At 39.7% G+C, this 14,974-nt stretch overlaps 1 protein-coding gene across 2 annotated transcripts in view; it reads left to right on the top strand.

Annotated features, from left to right (window-relative positions):
* Positions 1 to 14,974, top strand: part of APP (amyloid beta precursor protein) — a 225,569-nt gene that overhangs the window by 139,959 nt on the left and 70,636 nt on the right. For both annotated transcript variants that reach the window (XM_086764185.1, XM_086764178.1), the window contains one exon: positions 10,517 to 10,650. In XM_086764185.1, coding sequence (XP_086620311.1) covers positions 10,517 to 10,650 — 134 coding nt within the window. The remainder of the gene's footprint in view (positions 1 to 10,516; positions 10,651 to 14,974) is intronic.

Genomic DNA, 14,974 nt, shown 5'->3' with positions numbered 1-14,974 from the left:
CTTAATTGCTGCTTGTTAAACATCCTTAAAGCTATAGAAAATACTTTTTTTTTAATAGCACTGGTTTAAAATTACATTAATGTTCAAGGCTTAACTTGGGGACAAAAGGAGCTTCAGAGCTGGGAAAACGTGCTCTCTTAAATGTGCTTCATTTGTGAGCTGTTGCATAGCAGACAGCTCTCCCAGCAGCTCCTGGAGCTGCGGCATTGTGCATTCAGAGTGGAGTGGAATTTGTGACACGCGCTTTCGTTTATCCCGCTTCTAAGGCAGGATTGAACTGTACAGTTCAATCACTGTGGCACAGTCAGATTTTGAAAACTTTGATAAATCATTAAAATGACATTTTATAAAATAGGTGTTTTTATCACTGCACTGAATTCCTAGAGCTAACAACAGAGAGAACCAACAGGATTCAGTGTTCTCAGTGGCCTCCTTCCTTGCTAAACCCTGCAACCTAGTAATAAGTTTCAATGTCAACGTGCGTTATTTTATTTTTATCATTTTAGAGCATGATCACAGATTTTAGGTGAATTGAGGTAGAATAGTATTTATTCTCTAGGTGAAACGTTGTAAACTTACAAACTTGCTAAATCTCTGTGATTTTTAAGTGGCAGATACTTTATTTCCATTTCAAATGGAATATAGGAAGAGACACACAGTAAAAGCTACAATTTCACATGGAATTTCACAGCCTCTTAATATGGATTAAAATGTACACAAGATTAAGACTAATATGGGGGATTCACTCTTCCTGCTTTTCATATCGGCTAACTTGAGCTTGCCTACAGGCTAGTGTTGGTCTGTCCCTGATAACTGATGAGATCGGTCTTAACCTCTTTGCATATCGTTCTCTTAAGTGGGGGAAGATTCATGACCTCTGGTGTTTTGCAGTGTCCAGGTTAATTTCTCTTGGACGCTATTGCAAATAACAGTCTGTACCTTTTAACAGCAAAGGCTTATAAGATGATACTCCTGTTGTCAAGAATTTCCTTTATCCATCTGTTACTTGTTTGGGATCTTGACATCTCCCCTAGTTAGCAGGAAATAAAATGTTTTGGCAGCTAAACTTGGCATGCCAGCTTCCAGAGCATGTCTAAGGCATTGAAGAACTGCAGTGCTTTACTGTAAGCAGAATGATAACATATACCCAGTTTTTAGTTAGATAGCACAGTTTAATCCTTTATCCCCTTTACTGGGCAATTGCTCATTGCTGGTTTTATCTCTACAACTACAGAGGCTGCTAGAGGTCAGGTAGGAGGCTCAAAGACAGAAAGCAGGCCGAGTCTAGAGCGCGTTCGTCTGGAGTGGGGGATACTGCCCTTCGGCTGCTTGTGAGGTTGATGGGGGAGCTGGCAGGCATCTGTCTATAAAAGCAGCAGAGCTCGCAAGTTGCTTCATGCCAGGAATGTTTAGGTTTTGGGTTTTTTTTTTTCCACAGTGCACTTAGTGCTGGAAAATATTCATCGCAGCAACTAGCTACAATACTAGTTTGTCACAGCACTACAGGAGATATTATTTAAAATCCAGAAGTCTAGTGATAACATTTCAACTCCTAAAAATCTGCCTTTATAAGTAGTGATATTGCAAGGAAGCATTTCACATAATAAGTACAAAGTCTTTTATGTGAATGAATAAAAAACCTCAAGTCATTACAAATTCACTAAGCCAGACGCACTAGGACAACCTGTTCCTTCATCACAAAGGCTCTTTGTATTCAATTGTCTTATGCTTCCCAAATTAGCAGTAAAGGGGACATTACTTCCCAAGACTTTACTTAAATGTGTCTCTCACCCACCATCTCCAGCATCAATTGCCTGTATCTGCTGTGTTTTATTTTCTCTGGCATGAAAACTCAGCTGAATCACACGCCTTGGTGAAGTTGAGGCCAACTTTGAATAGTGTGGATTACATCTTAAGAAAGACATATTTTTGCAGTTCTTCATTCTTTGTGAGTGCTTGACACTATTTACTCAGTACCTAGGAGCTGCAATGGGGTGAATTCTAATGTAATTATTTAAATTGTTAATTTTGACTACCACCTTTAGTAGATGCAAGTGACTAATTTCTGTTTCCGTGATTTCTTCATCTATATAAATTTGCGCTGTATTTCACCCTTGAACCACACATGGAGCCAGTGTTGGACTGGGCCTTTTTAAAAGACAATTGGGTAAAGTTTAGGATTCAAAAGGGAAATGATGCAAATGTTTTCATATACAAGAGTTACAAGTGCTGATTTCAAGCACTAGGACTTCTACTAATGTGATCTATTATTGTAGGTGCTGTTTTTGCTGTAACTTGTTTTGTTAGGTCTAACCACAGTTGTTTTTTTTTTTTACTCTGTGGAACTTGATGACTCTTGTTTACAACCCTGGCAGAAGGCAAGTTCAGGAGAATACTTCTGTCTTGTAGTTGTTCAGCAACCTCATTTGATGTAACAGGTGAAGAATTTAATAGGGGTTTTTTTTCTCCCTCATAAATGTTTAAATTTATGGTGACAAATCATAGAATCATAGAATGGTTAGGGTTGGAAGGGACCTTCAAAGGTCATCTAGTCCAACCCCCCTGCAAGGAGCAGGGACATCCCTGACTAGGTCAGGTTGCTCAGAGCCTCATCCAACCTGGCCTTGAACGTTTCCAGAGATGGGGCCTCCACCACCTCTCTGGGCAACCTGTTCCAGTGTTCTATAACTCGCATTGTAAAAAATTTTTTCCTAATCTCTAATCTAAATCTACCCCCCTCTATTTTAAAACCATTACCTCTTGTCCTATCACAACAGGCCCTACTAAACAGCCTATCCCCATCTTTCTTGTAGGCCCCCTTGAGGTACTGCAAGACTGCTATCAGATCTCCCCGGAGCCTCCTCTTCTCCAGGCTGAACAGCCCCAACTCTCTCAGCCTGTCCTCATAAGAGAGGTGCTCCAGCCCTTTTATCATCTTTGTGGCCCTCCTCTGGACGTTCTCCAACTGGTCCATGTCCTTCTTGTGCTGGGGGCTCCAGAACTGGACACAGTACTCCAGGTGGGGTCTCATCAGGGCAGAGTAGAGGGGCAGAATCACCTCCCTCGACCTGCTGACCACGCTTCTCTTGATGCAGCCCAGGATGCGGTTGGCCTTCTGGGCCGCAAGGGCGCATTGCCGGCTCATGTGGAGCTTCTCATCCACCAGCACTCCCAAGTCCTTCTCCTCAGGGCTGCTCTCAATCCATTCCCCGCCCAGCCTGTATTTGTGCCTGGGATTGCCACAACCCATGTGCAGGACCTTGCACTTGGCCTGGTTGAACTTCATGAGGTTGGCACGGGCCCACCTCTCCAGCCTGTCAAGGTCCCTCTGGATGGGTCATTCTCAAAAGAGAATGACCTTGAAGCAGAGTGTTGCAAAGATTCTTGAGGAAAGTTTGCTTTGGGGACTTCCTCTCAAGCACAAAATGAATCAAAGAATTCAGAGAGGGATGATCTGAGCAATTTATGGCCAAGATGAGTGTTGAATGGATGAGAGCAAGGCAAAATTGCATTTGTCGGAACTGCTGAAAAGGAAGGTGCGTTTGTTGTGATGCAGTGAAAGCATGACTGACAAGTTCTAGCTGCTCATGAATAGGACATATATCTTGAAGTTCTTACACAGAAGGATTCTTACATGAGAAAATTTAACTTAAACCTAGTTTAGGTGGCTGGTATCAACTTTGGTTAAGGCAGGAATAATATGATTATGTTTTGGGGTTTTTTTTCCTATCTCGAAGAAGTCTCTGTGAGGGATTTGACTAAACTGTCTTTCAGGCTGCCTATTGTTTTCATACCATACCAACTATTCAAATTATAACATATCGAAGGAAGATAAGATCAGTCTTTGCAAAATAAAGTTCAGGAAGGAATGTAACTTTTAAACATGTGATTTCTCTATCTCAGTAGACTTAATTATATTTTCAGGCTAAGGTGGCTACATTGACCTGTAATTATTCTTTGAATACTAATGCAAGTTATGAAATATTAGAGAAACTGTGCACAGTCTTTTATGAAAAAGTGGTTTAGCCTTGATGGGTAATAAAAACAATGAGATAACCCAGCTATTAAGAAAGGAGAAAGCCTCCCTCTGGAACACTGCGTTCCCTTTCATGTGGTAACTCTCTTCATGTCACCTGTGCCTGGAATCTCTTCTAATTTAACAAAATTTTTGAAGCTAAGAGGCAGCTTGAAATTGAAAATGGAGAAGTCAAGTCTCAAAACTGATGATTCTTTTTACTACTTCAAATGTGATCCCTGAATGTACAACCACTATTGTTACAGGGGACTTTTTTTCCTTAGTTCTGTGCCAATGTGCATATATTTTTTTTTCTGACAGAAGAATATATTTCTTTTTATGTAGTCTGTTACTCTATGTTTTATGGTTTCTGAGTCTCCACCATTGTAGTCAGAATTTCTCAGTTTTTATGAAGAACACTTGACTTTCGGAGACTTTCTGGGTGTCTTAAAAATAGTTTTCAAACATGAGAATAAAAAATGTGCAGGATAAAGAAAACCCAGCTGAATGTTTATGTGATTCGACTGGATGATAAATATGTAGTTGAAATGGATGAGCCTTAACACCAATGAATAACTCAATAGGGGTTTGCATTATTGAGCATCTTTGCTGAAAATTAAAAAGTGAGCAGCTGGAGTTGAGTGGCCTGAAGGAGAGGAGCACCAGGCTCTGTTTGTGATCAGCACAGTTCACTGCTCTGCAGTTAGCTTCCAGGAAGGGAGATGTGCTCGGGAGCCACGAGGAAGATCTGGCTCCCAGAATTCATGCCAGTGCGGGGGTGATGCCAACCTTTGGAGCACAGCAGTGCTGTCTGTTTGTCCCCCAAAACCCTAAAAAGAAGCCAGCAGCAGCAGCAACCTGCCACTTTAAAGGTAAAATACTAAAACTGGGGGTATGTCTGGTTTTCATTTTCATAAGGTCTCCCTTGTGCTGTTGGCTGTGGAAGGAACTCTGCCCTCCCCTTTATTCTGTAATTCTAGATGGGGTTTGGGACGTGGTCTTAGTGAAAGAGAAGATAAAGTAATTAAAAGTTAAAAGGAATGGCACCTTGCCTGCTGGTCCTCCAGCTTACAGTGCTAAGAATGAGAACAGTTGTCTCAATAATGCAATAGATTATAATTTATATATAGTACGTAAATACAACTACCATTCTGTGCCCCAATGTTGACCTGTAGTAGAGAGCGTACCAGTTTGGCACACACTTTTCTCCAAGTAGTTAAATTATATTAAACTTAACAGCTTTTTATGTAAAATCTCATCCTGTTACATCCTTTTTCCTGTATTTGAAATAATGGTAATTTGCTACAATCTTAGATAAACTTTTCCCAACCTTCATTTGTCTTGTCTCATTCAGTCAGTAATTCATCTGTTTTGTAAAAAGATAATAATTCTTTTCCTTCCCTGTTTAGATTCTGTTCATTGGTATTGCCACCCTGCTGTAAATGGAGTAGTTTACTCACAAAAGAATGGGGATACCATCTTGTAAAAACAACAAATTTCACAAGGTAGCAGTAGCAGTAATAGAAACCTTTCTCTCTAAAGGTATTCCATATGCACTTGTGATCGTCAGAAGTGCTGTAATTAGTTGTGGTCTTAGTCAACAACAGAAAGCTTTGATCTTAATCCTTCATTAATGAGGCAGTTGCGTATGTGGAATTCAGAGGCAATGAATGCATCCACTGAGTACTACGTGGTAGCTGGGTAATGCTCTCATTTCAAATGGTTCCCATCTTATATGCAACAGCCAGTGTAATTCAGAAAAGGGGCATCTACTAATCATTTAACTTCACGTGAGGTTGGTGAGTGACCTTTCTTTCACTGGAGAGGCTTCTATCAATTGCTGGTTCTTATGTGAAATAGGAAAACAGGATCTAGGGGCATATTGTTGCATTTTTCTTGCCTTTTTTTTCCCTGGTTTTCTGATATGTAAGAATTGTTGCTAAATAGCAAAATGTGTAGAGCATAATTTGACTGTGTTATTGAATCTCTGTCTCCAGGAAGGTTAGGATTTTGAAGTCTAATAAAAAATTAGAAAGAAAAAAACTTTTGGAATTGACAGGTAAAATGAGTGCAAGTGTTAAGAAAATGTCATCTGATAGAGCATTTCTTCCACATCTGTCAACACACACTTTTTGATCAGTCTGCATGCAGTCGTAGAATGAGTTACCTTATAAAACAAGCAATGCATAGAAAATGAAACCTCCTCCTAAGAGCAGATGTGGTCAAAAAAAAATGAGATTAGGCTGCAGACTTTTAAGGAATCCTTACATGTAACTGATGTCTGACCAAATGTTCCAAATTTACTAGGAGGAAACATGCAATACATCTCTAGAAACAAAGTTTCCAAATGTATTGGAGTGCATGGCTGTACCAACAGCCATGAAGAAGTTTTAAAACATTTCTGCTTTATGCAGAAGGGAGGCTCAGTATTTTTGTTATTTATTTTTTTTTTCATGGAGAGGGCAGCTGCTCTTTACTGTCATGTTGTAATCACAAGGGGTTTTTTTAATGTACTATTGGGAATTAATGATTTTTTTTTTAATACTGGATGGAGAACTCACATAATCATTTGCAAACTTTATAAATACAGTGAGCAAAATCTAAGGTTATTTGGTTTTAAGCAGACTGATTATTTCATGTCAGAGAAATACTTCTGTTTTCAACTTATGTGAGTAGCTAACCACTTGTAAAAAGACTGCTTCTGAATCTCAGTTGTAAGAGAAAACAAAAATGTATATGACCATTTTCATCTCACCATTTTGTATTTTCCTAAATATACCCACTGAACTTCTGTTTAAACTCTTAAAAATCAGGGATAAGTTTCATTAAACAGTATCTCTGTTTGCAGAATGAGATGTGGTTGGTGTTGGTAGGTCGGTTGGTCTCTCTGGTCACCAGAGGCCAAATAAATGTTCCAGGAGCGGTAGGCAGGCTGAGTCCTTACGGCTGGCTTTGCCCACGCTCAGCCTGCTCTGATGTGTGCTGGGCATCGACTGGTGCCAGCAGCAAGCGGGAAGGGAGAAGACACCCATTTTACCCCTTGCTTTCATGCGTGTTCACTGGCCAGGTTTCGGAAGGAGATGCTGAAGCAGGATGCTTTCAAGGATGTGTTTTGGGCGGAATCAGCATATCTTTGCAGAAGTTGTTAAAGGACTTAATTGCACTTAATACTGAAAGTGAGTGGCTTATTTCTGGTCTGGATTCCCAGCCTTATTTCTGCCTAGCTTTGGTTTCCAACCATCAGACCATTCTTTCCAATAAAGTTGTTGTCAGAAATTTTTTCTGAGTAGAGATTTTCTAAATCAAATTAGTATTCTGCTAATACTGGTGGATGAGTGTAACTGATGTGAGTTTCTTACCATGAAATGGGTCCCCCAAGCTCCCAAGAGTCCACATGCCCATTTTTGAGCCCTCTTTCTTTTGGGGAGCTTGTAGTGGAGAACCACATATGATGTTTCACCAGCCTTTTGCACAAAGTCAGGCATAGTAACTTTCTCCTCCTACGCAGTGTTGCTCTTCGTTAGCATTACGCTCTTTAGCGTTGGCTTGAGAGAGCAGGTTGCGGTTGGATATCGGCGTACTGCCTCTGTGCTTCCCCGTGCTCCTGGGCACAGCCTGGCTGTCTCAGGCATCCAGGTCAGTGGCGTTTAACCACTAGTTGCTGCTTGGTTTGGTTTTACACAGCTTTTGGAGGGGTCTTGGTACTCTGATATCCTTGGCACTAAAATCAGGTTTTCCAGTTCTCAGCACCCGCTACTCTCACCTGTTCAGAAGCACGCCAGCAAGCATCCCAGTGGGAAGTAAGTGTATCCTCTGAAAATCTGCTGTGTGAGACAGCAGCTGATGAAAATCAGACCTTGAAAGTACAGGTGGCTTAACTGATCTCAGTGCAAACGCTGGTGACCTTTTTTTCAGTTCAATAAATTAAAGGTTAAATTTGCATAATTTATTGGATAGTTATTTAGTTCATCACTTCTACTTCTTTTCACTCACATTTGTACAGACTTAAGTTCAATTTAAAAAAAAAAAAAACCAAAACTATAAAAGATGAAGAAGGATGACAAATGCACTAGAGCTCTCCTCCCTTTGATCTTCCTGTACTAAACCCTGCTGTGTCCTGCAGAGGCAGGGAGAGGAGGGTGTGGGCAGAGGGGGATCTTCTTCACACACAGCCTGGTTGAACTGTGGAACTCATTGCCGCACCGTATTGTGGATGTTAAATCTCATGCAAGTTTTTGGGGAAAAAAATAAGATTAGAGTCGTGGAAGGGAAATCCAGCAAGGTTCATTAAATATTGTGGAAGTGTATTCACCGCTTTTGCCTGGAGGTGTTTGTTGGGAAGCAGGAGCTTGGAAGGGAGGGCCTTTGTTCCATCTGACACTCTTAAATTTCCTCCTACGTTGAAATAAAATTTTCATTTTCCAAACTGAATTAAAATGTACTATACTTAACTGCAGTGTCAGGAAAGATAAAGATTGCATTAATTTGGTACTTGGGAGATTAAAAGAAAAAGATAGGTAGAAATACTTCTGACCATTACAGAAATGTTTTCACTCAGTCCAAGCTTTAGGCGATTTGGTTTTGGAATTTGCTTGCACTGGCTGTAGACTTCCCGGCACACAGCTCTGCACCCCAGCACAAACCACATCATCATTGAAGATGCATTGTTATCATGAAGAATTTAAAAAAAAAGAATTTTTTATACTTTTATAACAGTATTAGGAGCTAAGTTGTCTGAAGTTGTAGGAGTAACCACTGAAAATACTGAGTTGCATTCTATTTTTGTAATTTTTGTGGCTTGTCAGGAAGTTCATGTTCCTGTCTGTTTGTTACAGTACTTCAGTAACAAAGTTTACAAAATGTAAACTTGTAATTAAATATTGATGAAACTAATCTAAAAATGGTGGGAGGAGTGATAATTTGTGATGTCTGTGACTTCTCAGTTGGATTTTTTTTTTTTGGTTGCTTGTAGTTTTTGTTTGTTTGTTTGTTTTGGGACAAGCAAAGCTTTTCCTTTGGTCTAGTGAGTAACTTACAAAATCCATTGTGCAGTTTATACCAACAGCATCCAAAACCATTCATGCCTCTGACAGAGAGCATGTAGAGATATCTCAAAGGCAGCCAAAGCCAAAGGCTTTCTGTTAATTTGGGGTTTTTTTGTTTGTTTTGCTTTGGGGGTTATACGTCTAAGGTAAAATTGGAGGAACAGTTTGGATTTTGGTTTAAGCTTTTAAATACATTTTTGAGAATGTATTTCATTGGGAGTAACATGTTGTACTTCTGATTTTTTTTTATTTTTTTTTTTTTAATAATTTGACATAGATGTGTTTGTATTTCAACATGTTTTGGGGGAAGTAGTCATAAATAAATATTGGTTATTATTACTCAGCCTGATCTTCAGATTAAAGTTTGCTTCTGTTGAAGACATTGAGAAATGTTTGAGGTGTGGGAGAGTCCTGGGTTTTTCCCGACCTGTATTAGTCTGTCTGTTAAAATGTATTGCCTCATAAGGGAAGTTAACTGTAGGGCATGTAGTCAAACTCAAAAAAAAAAAAAAAATCCTGCACAGCTATGTGTACAGTCTTTGTTTTTCAGAATTTTTTAACTAACTTTGCAATTGTTGAACTAAATGTGTCCAGGGAAATGAAACTAATTGTATAATAAAATATTTATGGACAATATAGTTGAAATTAAATAGTTGGTCATCATTGGAGAGCTTTTAAAATTGCTGTTAAGTTGCTGGCAGAGAAATGTTACTTTAGTTAACGTAGAGGTTGTTGGATGTTACTGCGTAGTGAATGAACTGTTGCTCCCTCTGCTTGAATTGCCCCAGGTGCAGATCTCTCTGCTACCAGCGTGGTAGGTATTGCCTGGTTACCTGACGGGAATGGTGGCAGTTAGTGCATGCTTGCTGGTTATTTCCTGCATCCACGAGGAGTTTTCTTAATCAAAGTTGTTACAAATAAAGTAAAAACCCATGAGGCCAAGCTGTCACTAAGGGAAGGATTTGAGATATTTTGTTAGGGTACTGTGGGGTCCATAGGTGCTTTAAAACATATTTACGTTGGCACTGGTGTGTTACAATTTATGTTTTTAAAATAAACTAATATACAAAGCACGTAACTTTGCAAAGGATTTCCTGCTGATTTATGTACTTTAGTCATTGCCAGGCTTTTTTTCCTTGGAATTTTTCCTTTGGCAACAGTTTCTAACCTGTTGGAATAACATTGCTTTGTTCACACTGAAGAGTTGCTCCTGGATTAGGAAATGGGGCACGGGGGAAATCCTTGTATATTTACATATATTTTTTGTGTGTTTCCTGTCTGCCTAAACCACTTTCTTTATATCCTCCTCTGAGGTTAAATGGATGATGTTATTCTGATGGAGGCTAGAACAAATGTTTCTTGCTTGATCCAACTAAATTTTACCTGTACTAAAGTAGAAATTCTGCTTCTCTTCCCCCTCCCTTCCATCTCCCTCCCCCTCAAAATTTTACCTCAGTCCCCACCACTGCCGCTAGCACTCCTGATGCTGTTGACAAATACTTGGAGACACCTGGAGATGAGAATGAACATGCCCATTTTCAGAAAGCCAAGGAGAGACTTGAAGCTAAGCATCGTGAAAGGATGTCTCAGGTAAGGGGAGATTTCTTTATTTCTAAATACGGGAGAGAATTTTCTTTGTCAAGATGCTTGGAGTCCTTCATTTTCCTATTTCCCAAGGCTTCAGCCAGCTGCCCTGCCTATTTACAATGTTGTAAATACACCATTTACTGCCTTTCTGACTCTACCTAACAGTTCAGCTGACTGGGACATACATTTGTGGTTGGGTTGCAGCTGTGATCATAAGTTGCTACAGTTGCACTGGTGGAAAGGAAACAAAAAGTCTGTAAAAAATTGCTCTCATCTTTGTGGAAGAATATTTGATTTGTGAGATTATTCTTATTTCTAAGTAAAGAACTTGACCGCTGTGTTAGTCTTCCTTCCTTTGTAGCAGCTGAGGGAGATTGCTTGTGATGAGCTTCCTTCTCCCTGTGTAGGGCTACATGGCCATGCCCTGGGGTAACGTAAGCTCACATACATTCATCTAATGGTCTTGAGCCTCAAGGTAACATGAAATGCATCTAAAGGCAAAGAAAAGAGGAAAAATTAGTGCTTTTGATCTGAACCAAAATCCAACTGAATCAACCCTTTTTTTCCTTAAACCAAAAAGATTTGTGTAGCCTGAAACTACAATGGTTTTAATCCTATTGAACACTAAGAGATGAGCTCTTTGCTCTCTCAGAAGTAGGGTTTATAATAGCAAGGCCAATAAAAGATTGTCACAGTTCTGCTCTAATAACAACAAAGAAGAAATATAAGAGGTTTAAGAGAGAGCCTGTGGTGCATATTTTTTTTAGGATGGAACAACCACAAAAATGAACGTAGTATAATCCAGATGCACTGCATATATCTGTGTTGCTGTAATTTTGCATTGTAACTTTCTTCCCCGGTTGCATTTTCTATGTTTCTCTTTGTTACTGGCACTTTAATCTTTAGCTCTGTGCTACAATGTTTGAGTAGGCCTGCAATTAAACTCTTGGAATAAATTCCTGTCTACGCCTGACACTTCCCTAATAAATAGAGCAGGGCATCTTACCTGAAGCAGTCCTCTGATCGGTGCAAACCACATGCTGAGAATATGACGCTCACTAGGTAGGAAGATACATACTCCTCATCTGCCTCCGCTTGGGAAGCACTGTAGCGCAAACAAGCTGTCTCCTCCTTAAACAGAGAAAATAGTCCCAATTTAATTATCTTTAAAGTGTTATCGTTTCATTTCCTCTGGAGGATTAACAACTTCATTAAAATGACCGGTGGCTGTGGTGCGAGCATTGCTGACCGTGGTGGATACATGCAGCACCCTGCTCACAGTTGGCCTGAGGCAGTGGGCTGAGTCAGGAGGGAGGTGAGCGTGGGAGCAACCGCTCACCAGCCACTTGCGTGCTGCGCTTCTGCCAAGGGAGAAGCTCATCACAGTTCTCTCCGTAACAAACTTCTGTGCGCCTGTAGTACTCAGTTTGGGAAGGATGGGCTGGGAACTGGGAGGATGAAAAAGCTTGCGCACACAGTCTGCTTGTCTGATGAGAGAGGTCCTGCCTCAGCCATGCTTGCGAAGGGTCAACAGCTAGTGCAGTCATCACCACGTTATAACCTTCCTTGAAACAGCCCTATTTAACAAACAGGTTTAACATACACTGTAGGATGGATGTCCTGAAAGCAAAGGCAGTCATTGCAGAAGGCAGGTTTCCCTGAAACAGTCCTCAGATTCCCACCAGGGTTTCGGGTTTGCCTCTGAAATCCTCTATGCAGTGTCGAGGTTCAGCTGAGTAATGAAGGGCAGTATTTGGGTGAACTGTGTATTTTCTATTTTCGACAAAGGTGATGGTTTGTGGAAAAGAGCTAATCGAATGCACAGGCACCCAGAAAACATCATACAGAGAGACGGTACAATGTTGGCACTTGAGGCCAACAAAATTAACTAACTGGGAAAAGCACTGAACCGTAGCATCAGAAAACTTCTGGGTAAATGCGCTGTGCGTTTTACCATGTGCATTTGGGGCAACCTCATAAATGAAGGCTGTGATTCAGGGATTTGACTGAAAATCGTGCTGGTACACTGCTCCCGTTAGCACATTCCCAGCCATCCTTTCTGTCAACACTAATGAGCGTACAGCTGCAGGGTGAGGCAGGTCAGCTCCCTCATCTCACTGCTGTGTCACTCTTCACAAAAATAAATAAATAAATAAAATAAAATAAAATAACCAACTCTGGCCAGTTCAGCAAGCTAAATCAAACCTGGGAAAGAGCAGCATGATAGTACATCAAAAAAGATAGATCTTTGATCTTTAATTTCCTTAAGCTGCTTATGAAATCACAGCTTAAAGTACGTATGTCTTGACCCCTGCGCAGTGCACAGGACCCTTGCAGAGCTTTCAAGAAGAGAGTTAACTTACTTAAGTTTTTAAAAATTAGTTTTCCCTTCTGTGAGTAATGTCTTGTATGTTACTCATGTACAAAACATTGTACAGGAGTACAATCTAACTAGCAGCTAGCCTCCCCCAGTTAACATTTAAAATGTTTAAAAAATACACGATCTTAAGGAGAAGTTGAAAAGCCAGCTAGTTTAGCGTTTTGTGTTTCTTCGTGCGAACAGCAATGCCCCATACCACTGGTCTGCTTTTCTGGAAGCTTATTTTAAAACTGCTTTTTACATTTTCTTTAAAATCAAGTATGTTCTTAATATGTATTTAACTTAAAAAAATAACTTGAAGCTGTTACTTGCTATGTTGGAAGCAATGCTAAATGAATTAACATAGTAAGATTTTGCTGTCAGTATTTTTCTCTTTTAAAAAAAAAAATTTGTAAGAGTCACTAGCTAAGTCCTCCAGCAGCACCAGACATATTTATTCATTTTTATTTACCCAAAGTGTAGCTCAAAGTCCACTTCTTTAAAACCTGAGAAATGAAGGCCCATATAGGAGCAGAAATGCCCATTTTTCTTGCATTAAAAAGAGAGGAAAGGATCAGTGTTTCTGGAACTTGGTCAAGTCATTCTTTAATCCTGAAAAATGTCATAGTCTGAAATAAATCAGCTTGTTCACTAAATACAGGTATTTCTTTTCTTTAATAAAGCAACTAGTTGTAAAACAGTACTTGATTTGATGCACGCTTTGCAGCAGCCAATTAACTAATAAAAAAAAAAATCATATGCGTTCTAGTTCACATCTAAAACATAATTATCTAAGAAATAGGGATGTTTATTATTTAAGTAATTATATTGAAATTAAATGTTTTAATCAAAACATGTCATCAGCGTGAATGCAGGTATTCTGTATATCCTCTTTCTGAGATTCCCCTTTGTTTACAATGAAATTCTGACAATTCATGTTTCTTCTTCTCTTACATAAAGATATTCAGACAGACACAGACCCAGCTTCTGTCGGTGGTTGTGTCAGTTCATAGTTCAGAGCTCCTGAAAGATTCACTGGGAGGGTCTGTGTTTTTTTTTGTATGATGACCTGGTGCACCTCTGGTTCAGACTGTTCTAATCCCTTCTGCTCTTAAGTGTCCATCCCTTCAAAATACAGGTCACAAAAGTTTTTCTGCCTTTACATCTGCATCGCACCTGAAGCAACAAGGCTGATAAACTTTCCTAGGCAGTACTGTAAAGAGAATTACATTAGCATACAATTTTAAGCTTTTCCCAAGAATTATTAATACAGCAAAGCTACATTCCCATGCAAACAGGATAGCCATTCACTGATGCATGTATAACCTTTAAATGTTTGCTGTTCCCTGACATATAACAGGGAGAGATTATGCTAACTGATTACAGGATGCGCAGTTCTTGTTTCCTATTTTGGTACAATTCCCCTTTTTCTCTTTCTCTTTCAAGTTTGTTAACTGCTGTACAGTTCCCTTACTTAAATAGTTGCTGCTAAATAGCCTGATGGAACCAGATACTGAACCTTACTCAAGGGAGCATTATATTTATACATTTGTGTCCTCAAACATCTTGTGACATCCTTGTGTCTTAAATTTACTCTTCCTCTGACTGTTCATAGTATTTTAGGAATTATAGCTTGTACAGTACTTATGGTAGGAACTTAATGATACCTTGTCTCTTAAAATAGTCTTGCTTCTTGGAAGTTAATTTCCAAAGCAAGTGTCTGAAAATATTGCAATCCTCAACCAGCCTGAACAGGACTGGTGTCACGTTCAAGACTTTTTTTGGATCGTTGTATGCCACTAGTTCCAACATCCTGGAAAGGTCTTCAGCTGACTTCTAGTGCCAGTGGCACCATAAAATTATTTGTGTTGGAAGGGACCTTAAAGATCACCTAGTTCCAACTCCCCTGTCATGAGCAAAGGCATCTTTCACTAGGACAGGTTTCTCGAACCCTCATCCTGCCTGGCC

Source organism: Chlamydotis macqueenii, chromosome 1, assembly GCF_036417535.1.
Source record: "Chlamydotis macqueenii isolate bChlMac1 chromosome 1, bChlMac1.mat, whole genome shotgun sequence".
NCBI classification, from domain to species: Eukaryota; Metazoa; Chordata; class Aves; order Otidiformes; family Otididae; genus Chlamydotis; species Chlamydotis macqueenii.
This window is presented reverse-complemented; position numbering and strand designations above follow the sequence as displayed.